The 7979-nt window shown below is 39.6% G+C and overlaps 2 protein-coding genes across 2 annotated transcripts; one reads left to right on the top strand and one right to left on the bottom strand.

Moving 5' to 3' along the window:
• Nucleotides 1-652: 652 nt before the first annotated feature.
• Nucleotides 653-2836, top strand: LOC308412567 (apolipoprotein D-like). The gene is made up of 4 exons (XM_080907027.1): nucleotides 653-1197; nucleotides 1315-1436; nucleotides 2237-2325; nucleotides 2418-2836. Exons 1-4 carry the CDS (start codon nucleotides 1078-1080, stop codon nucleotides 2657-2659), a joined length of 573 nt encoding a protein of 190 aa, XP_080763153.1. The 5' UTR covers nucleotides 653-1077; the 3' UTR covers nucleotides 2660-2836.
• A 948-nt stretch (nucleotides 2837-3784) lies between these two features.
• On the bottom strand, nucleotides 3785-5508 carry LOC308413070 (apolipoprotein D-like; the record flags this gene model as incomplete). The annotated part of the gene is made up of 4 exons (XM_080907857.1): nucleotides 4842-5508; nucleotides 4597-4790; nucleotides 4112-4197; nucleotides 3785-4026 (listed from the first exon to the last, which is right to left on the bottom strand). The coding sequence occupies exons 1-4, from the start codon at nucleotides 4959-4961 to the stop codon at nucleotides 3785-3787; spliced, it is 642 nt and encodes a 213-aa protein (XP_080763983.1). The 5' UTR covers nucleotides 4962-5508.
• Between the last annotated feature and the right edge of the window lie 2471 nt (nucleotides 5509-7979).

Here is a 7979-nt window from a genome sequence, read left to right as displayed (position 1 = left end):
AATAACAGTTTGTGTTGGAGTTCCTGAACAAAAACTGTGAAGATGTGCTGATTTTATACATTTGAACTTAAACAATGAATCCAAAAAAGATATTGTTGTGTGTCCGACTGGAGGAAACATTGAAAAAGGTTTCAATTATTTTAGCATATCTGGAGGTTAGAGTTAGTTTTGTGTGTGACACATCAGGTATGTTGTGTCAAGGCTATCCGCAAAAATAGATCTCTTCACATGTACACTAGAAAACTGTGTTGTTCTGCAATGACAAATTAGATGAAGTTAAAAAAAATCGGCAAATTTAATAAAAAAAATGAAAACCGATTCATGGTATTGTGTTAATAGAACCTGACAAATAACAGATTTCTAAGACTAAAACCAACACCGATATTTAACAATTTAATATATTGGCCATTTTTATTTCTTTCAGAGATCCGAAACATAAAACGATTTCCATAAAATTTGTCATATGCAATTATCCCATGTTTTAGCAGTTAAGATGTATTTATTAATATTTTTGTTTTTATTGAATTGAAAAAAGGTTTTGTAGTATACAATAATGATGAATGATGACTTGTTATCATTAAGTTATGATTAATCAGTAAGAGCACCTGCTGTTTTCAGACAATCCTTTGCAGCCCTCTTATCTCCTCTGCACACCAGTTCCAGCCACTAGATGGGGCACACACAAGCAAAGGAAGCCATCTTATATTATACATAATCACCTTTGGTTCCCACTATATTTTTCTTTAACTGTTATTCAACAGTCAAGTTCTGCATACTTATCTAACTTTCACACGAAACTAATCTCTTTCTGTCTGAGGCCCCAATTCTGGAGTAGTTGAGAATGGGACCAGATGTTGAGCATCTCATACCTGCTTCCTCAAAATAACCTCACATGCTAATAGCAAGGCGGGGCTGATCACGGCAGGTGTATAAACATTGAATGAAAACACAGAGAGTCACTACTACCCAGTAAAACAGGCAAGTGAGTAACACCCGCATGTACCCCCTGTTGTTTATGCTTTATCTTTAAAAGCTGACAAACTTTTTTTCATTGTTCTTTACAGGTTGTGGAGAAAAATGAATGCCATCCAGGTGATTTCCCTCACTTGGCTGTCCATTGTGGCAGCCGGTGCTCAGTCTATAAAACCAGGAAGATGCCCCGTGCCTGCCGTTCAGGAGAAATTTGATGCTGCAAGGGTGAATACCAAACTCCTCACTCTGAGCTGTATTTTAATTTATCTTCATTAAGGTAAACTGGGATGTCCAGTGTGCACATCTGCCTCACAAACAAAACCAATTCAACTCCCTCTACAGTATCTTGGTAAATGGCATGAGATCCAGAGACTGTCGAACAGCTTCCAGAAGGGCCAGTGCAGCACTGCCACCTACAGCCTGCAAAGCCCAGGAGTCGTTGGTGTCCTCAACAAGGAGCTGCTGTGAGTACTTCAGTGCCTGAGAGCACTTTGGATAACATCCGTTATCCGAAAAATGTTTGTACAAGTCAGAGTCTTTGTCCTGCACCATTTCTCTGGAATACATGTAAAAGATAAAGATATGGATATATCCATGGTGCTGTGTGTGGTGCTGGAAGGGCAGGCAGATTTGTGTCCTCTCAGTCCTGCTCTTCAGTCTCTTCTTGGATTTAAAATATCATTCACAATAAATGGTTATTCCTCAAACCTCAGACTGCATCTGAAAAATATTTTAGGTGAGACACAGTTTAGGTTTTACCATAATGTGTAACCAGTAAATGAATAAGTCTATAGAGAAGATGGATTCATCCTAAAATGAATCCAATCCATAAAAGTTTACCACTCAAGCTCAGTTTAAATGACTCTGTGCAGTCAGTGGTGCTTAATCGAGCCTTCTGCTGACACTTTTTTTTTCAGTTCTGTTTTAACACGATTCTCTCTTGATATTGTGTTTTAATTGTTGTGCAGTGCTTTGCGACTTTCATGTCTGTGAAAAGCGCTACATGAATGAACTTAATAAAGAACCCCCCCCAGCCTTGTCTGATTGTTAATGGCTGTGGTGTTCTCTGACTATCAGCCCACCCTTTAAGGAAATGACAAATCACCTGCTGACTTGAGACCTGAGAACTTGAAGTTTACATGTACAAACAAATAATACTAAATAAAGTGAAAAGTACTTTTGAAGAGTAAATATGTTGCTTTGACTCTGAACAGTCTGAATATAAAAAGTATTTTTCTAACTTTTAACTGTTTATCTGCTTAAGTCCTGACGGTACCATTGACAGCATCAACGGCACTGCCAAGGCCGCAAGTTCATCTGAGCCTGCCAAGCTGCTGGTCACCTTCTTTGAGAGTCTGGACCCTTGTTTTTTGTTTTTACACACATATTAAACATTTTAAACTGGAGAGCTGAATTGTACAAAAATCCCTTTTACACACCTTCAGACACCCCTCCTTCCCCGTACTGGGTTCTGTCCACCGACTACGACAACTTCGCCCTGGTCTACAGCTGTACTGAAATCGAATCGTTACATGGGGAGTTCATCTGGATCCTGAGCAGAAATCCCAGCCTTCCTAAGGAGACCCTGGAGGAGCTGCAGAGCATCCTGTCATCTTTTGGAGCCAGTGTGGAGAAGCTGCTTGACACCAATCAGGACAGAGATTACTGCAGAGTCATGCACGAGTAAACATGTGCTGTGGTTATCACTGAATGTCTCCATGATAGGTCAATGCATAAAAAAAAAAAAATAAAAAAATTGGGCCTACTGTCAGATATAATACAAGATTAATTAATATGCTAATATAATGTCTGCTTGAACTCTTTGGTCAATATTTATATTGTTGCACCAATAAAAGTGGACCATTCTCACTGCATTCCTTTTGTTTACTGTCTCAATATACAGCTGCTGACACTGACACACAACTGAACCAACACACATCTTTAAGGACAGCTGCATTAGAGTGAATTAACTTTATTTGGGGTAACTTTATTTCACCTAATAAATACATTCATTTAAGGCAATTTTCTATTTTTAAAATTGTGCTTTAGTGAAGCTGGGATCAAACTGGGGTACATTTGTGTCTGTGAGCCGGGGTGGAGTCAGTGGCACACATCAAGAATGACAAAAAGGGATAAAAAGGATTTTAAGCGGTGGTCAGGGTACACATTATTAATGAAGTATTTAAAATTGGGCTTTAAGTGACTTTTCTCTCCTTTTTTAGTTTCCTTCACCTTGTTCCCTAGAATAGGTTTTTGCTTTTTTATGTCTAAATCTTTTAACTGGAGCTGCTCATTTGTTAGGTTTCATCCTCATCCTCTTTGCCTTCACTGTTGCTTAATGGAGATGAAATTGGGCTTTTAAAAAAAAAAAAAAAGGTCTGTTTTCCTTCATGGAGCACTTTGTTTTTTAAGTGGCAATAAAAATAAAGTGTATCATTAAGTTTTATTAGGAAAAAAGACAAAAAAAACAAAAATGTCATGTGACTGACATCTAACTTTGCAACTCTGAAATTAACCAGTGAAAGGAAGAAGGCTAAAAACATGCTTTTAAGAAGGAGTCGAGCCCCATCAGCAGTAAGTAAAGTTGAAAAGAAAAGTGCTGAAGGTGAAAGAGAAATTGGGACTTTTGTCTTCTGGGCATTGTTGGAATTTAAATCCTAGTTTTAGATTTTAAAAGGTGCAGATTGTGTTTGCAATGTCAAAATGGACAACATGAAATTTCTTCACACAGCTTTATTGTTGCATTGTCTTTGCATGCAATCATTGTGCCTCACAGTCCTGTGGGCTGAAGTAGGAGCGTACCTTAACTGGTTCACTGGTTAACTGGGCTGCAGTAAGTCTCGTCCTGGTTGGTGGGGACCATGTTTTCCACGCTGACTCCGACAGAGTACAGGATGCCTTGGAGCTTCTCGAGGGTCCCCTTAGAGAGGGTGGGCTTCCTGCTCAGGATCCAGGACAGCTCCACACGGAACAAGCCGTAGTCGGTGCAGCCGTAGACCAGAGAGTGACCGTCGTAGTCGGTAGACAGAACCCAGTAGGGGCCGGGAGGAGAGTCTGCAGGAGAGGTGAAAACAGCAGGGATATGTGGCTCACTTGAATCTGTCATGACTGAAATTGAAAGTCATTTATGACAACTTACTGTTGAAGGAGACCTCAAGCTTGGAAGGCTCAGCGGGGTTCTTGACTTTGGCAGAGCCGACGATGGCGTTAACGGTTCCATTATCGCTAATAAAATGAAACATGAAATAGAAATTAATTCTACTCGTGTACTTTCCTTCAATTATATATTTTTTTCTACAAAATGCTCTCTTTGTATAACTCTGGAACAGTACAAAGGTTCAGCCAGTGACCCTGCGCGTTCATGAGGCATGAGTTTTGTTCCGGGACGTTGAAAACATCTGAAGCAAAAACGTCTAGAACGAGGATTTAAAAAACAGAAGCAAGCAGTTGTACGGTAATGCTGTTTTTAGTAGAATGAAGCGTTGGTGTGAAGAATAAAAAGCCCTCAGATTATTACAATTATGTCAAGGACCATGTGTCCTTCTGAGTTTATGCAGAAGTTTTCTTAAAAATTAAAACATTTTCAAAGTGTCAGATCTAAACGGAAATATTTTAGCTGCTCACAGAAGCTCAGTGTTCAGGACCTCGATGACTCCAGGACTCAACAGGGTGTAGTTAGCAGTGGCACACTGGCCTTTCTGGAAGCTTGTGGGTAACTTATGGATCTCATACCATTTTCCAGTAGAGGAAGCACGAGATTCGGAGAGCCCGTAATTAATATTTTGTGTTTGTAGGAAAAGCAGGTGTATAGATATCATCTGTATGTCCCACAACATAAACAGTAGAAGAGGAAAAAATTTAGTGTTCACCCTGTTGGCGTCAAAGTTGGCCTGAACAGCAGGCTGGGGACATTTGCCCAACCTCAAGACCTGAGCGCCGATCGCAACAACAGACAGTAGAGTCAATGCAACCACCTGTGCAGGCTTCATCTTCTCACCTCAACCTGCAGAGAATAAAAAACAAACAGCAAGAGTTCATGCTGGAGTTCACTGAGCAAAACATGATGTGAGTGTCAGTTAGTGACAGAAAGAGCCTGAGATGTGAAAAGAATGAATAAATGTAGAGAAGAAACAAAGAATCACGGCCACTGACTGTTTATTTGCAGGTAATCAGCTGTGTGAAAGAACTCAGCCTCTGAGGTTCTTTTAAAGATTCAAATGCTTGCATCACTTCATTATCGATCATGGGTCCCACCTCTGTGTCATGATAGGGGGCCAGTGTGAGCGCTGGCACCTGTTCAAATAAATACTCTGTTCAAACAGTAACAGGTTGGTCATGTAATCACATCGTTGGGTTTGTTGGATCTCTTGGATCACTGCTCCCTCCTTCACATTTATTTTTTCCTGAAAGACAGACAACAAATATGAAGATGAAAATCAAAATTACTGAAGTTACACTCAAAAAATGATAAGTTAGCAGCTGCTTATATTTGCACCTATAAATATTTTAAAAAATGTATTCCCCAAAATGTGATCATAAAACCTAATTTCCTGCACATTTTACAGAAACAGAGACAACACAAACCTGGACTTTAAACTGAGCTGTTATTTTAAACTTGATTTTACTTAACATGGTTTCATTTGTTAGTTCCTCAAATATATATATTTTTCATATTTTTCTGCCTTCCTAATCTGTGAGGCACCTTAAAGACACTAACCTGCATGAAACTTCATGCATATTTAGTAATGGAGGAAAGGACCCCAAATGCTGACTCACAGGTAGGCGTCAAAAGAAAACAAGCTTTTATTCAAGTTGAAGGAATAAATGTGGGGGAGCTAGGAAGTAGGGAACAAAGGATCCCTGACACAGGGTGACACACGGGGCAAACGGGTGGCAGACACAACGGGAACAAATCAGGGATAATGAGACACAGGAAAGTAAAATTAAATAGAAAAAGCACGAGACCAAGGCTACAAAAATAAAACAGGAAGTGACTAAACAGGGGAACATCCTTGACTGAGTCTTGACAACACATGGGGAACACCAAGGAGGCAAGGTAAACTGAAAGAAGGAATATTATAAACAATAAACATAGCAGCAACGGGAACAAAAACTAAACACAGCAACTAAGAAACAAACTCAAGACAAAACAGTGATGAAGCCAAAAGTGTGTCAATGGCCCAGTGACTGTGACACAAAGAAAGTCTGACTTTTAGCTGTTTTAATTTTCACTTTAATTAAATCCAGACAAAAAGAGGCACAACCCTGTGGTTTGGTATGGAAAAGATCATGTCTGTGAAATTATTGTTTCTGACAGAAAACTGATGATAAACTTCTCCAGTTGCAGAGGAAACAGGCTGCCTGGCACTAAAAAAATAAAAATAAAAATGAAAAGAACTGATATCCAGGAAGTCATACTTGCTAACTGCAGCCCTGCACAACTGCAAATGTTTCACAGGAAAAGAGGAACAAGACACAGGAGACTGGGGGGCACAGTCACTGCTCAAAATACAGTATATGTATTATTATGAGGGTGGCAGACAAAGGCACAAAGGCATGGACCAGCAACAGCTTGAAAGGTCATAAATGAGGAGACCGAGTGTGGGAACATGCAACAAGGAGAGGAAACACAATGAAGATTTGTATGAAAAGAACCAGTGATTCTAATTTATTTACACCCTTAAAGCGGAGCTAAAGGTTTAGTGATAGAGTGGCTCTGTCCAGGCAGACATTTGTTTCATCTACTGAACTACATCTGACAGAGATTCTCTGGGATGTTGTAAAACACATATCATCATACTGAATCATGAAATGACCCAGACTCTAAAGAGGCTATTTTCAGGTAACCTGAGATGACGTGTAAGATGAAGCGTGTCTGTGTCCTCATCCGACATCAAACAGATTTTGCAGCCAGCGTCAGTCTTTCCACCTTCAGACAAAAGTGCAGCATGAGGTCGGTGCTTACTGCATCTCCTCTCGCCAAGCACACACAGGTGTGTGAAAAACACGACCCGAGCTCAGGTGTCCCCGCTTTTCTGGACGCTTTGCTCCCACTGCAGCTCTCTCTGCTTCTGGACTCACTTTTCATCTCTTTAACAAAGGGCTTTGAGTGCCTTGAAATGCACTCAGACAGGAAGTGGGTTGAGGCTGACGTAGTTTTTGCGGGTTTGTCATAAAAGGGATTTACATAAAAGAATCAGACAGGGAGCAGCAGGGCTTGAAAAACTAATTAAAAACATTTAAAATTTAGAGATCATTACATGGAGCAGAAGAATGATTGAAAACAGCAGTGTATCGTGATAAATTGCTGCGCTCATTTCGGAATATTAAATGATTAATTATTACTTTTATCTACAGTCTGCTTTGTGATTGGCCTTGTAGAAAATAAAACTGTTGTCTCGAGATATTCCAAGTCTCATTTCAGACAGAAAAATTGCATCACATCTCTGGAGAAAGTGTTTTGCAAACCGCTGTCCGAAGCATTTTACAGCAGAGCTGCCCTTTGATTCAGAGCTGTTCATTTAAATCGTCTGAGACTGAAAGATCAAACTGTGAGACTTTTATTCTTTGCAATCCAACCAGAGTCCAAAAGCTGGTGATGCTCGGCACAGTGGTTCTCTCAGCTAAGTGCTAATGCCAGCAGGCACATTTAAGATGTTCTTGTCCTGGAGGAAATTTGACCTGATTATGAAGAATAAAGTCACCTGTGTTATTAACATCTACTGTCATGACAGTCGGACCTGAGAGGGAGGTGAATATTAGAGTATTTTACACAAGAGTTGAAAAAATATTCTCCAAAGTCAGAGCAAACTGGGGCTCAACTTTTTAGTTTTCTGGAAATGTTATAAAACAGGTGGATTTTTTACACACTTGCACCACAAAACATGATGATATTCTTCCATAAAGTAATAAAAGAAACACAGTTTAACTGATTTACCTTATCTTTACTCAAAAAAAAAAAAGGTTTTCATTTAGTTCAGTTAAGCTAGATCCTGTGATGTTTTTTT

Source organism: Rhamphochromis sp. 'chilingali', assembly GCF_963969265.1.
Source record: "Rhamphochromis sp. 'chilingali' genome assembly, chromosome: 16".
Taxonomy (NCBI): Eukaryota; Metazoa; Chordata; class Actinopteri; order Cichliformes; family Cichlidae; genus Rhamphochromis; species Rhamphochromis sp. 'chilingali'.
The sequence above is the reverse complement of the archived record's forward strand: the minus strand, read 5'-3'. Positions and strand labels throughout refer to the sequence as shown.

What these genes read in the sequence shown, in the direction of transcription:
- LOC308412567 (XM_080907027.1), top strand. Translation starts at nt 1,078, where the DNA reads ATGAATGCCATCCAGGTGATTTCCCTCACTTGGCTGTCCATTGTGGCA. An exon ending in AGAAATTTGATGCTGCAAGG is followed by an intron (nt 1,198 to 1,314) that starts GTGAATACCAAA and finishes CTCCCTCTACAG; the next exon opens with TATCTTGGTAAATGGCATGA. An exon ending in GCTGGTCACCTTCTTTGAGA is followed by an intron (nt 2,326 to 2,417) that starts GTCTGGACCCTT and finishes ACACACCTTCAG; the next exon opens with ACACCCCTCCTTCCCCGTAC.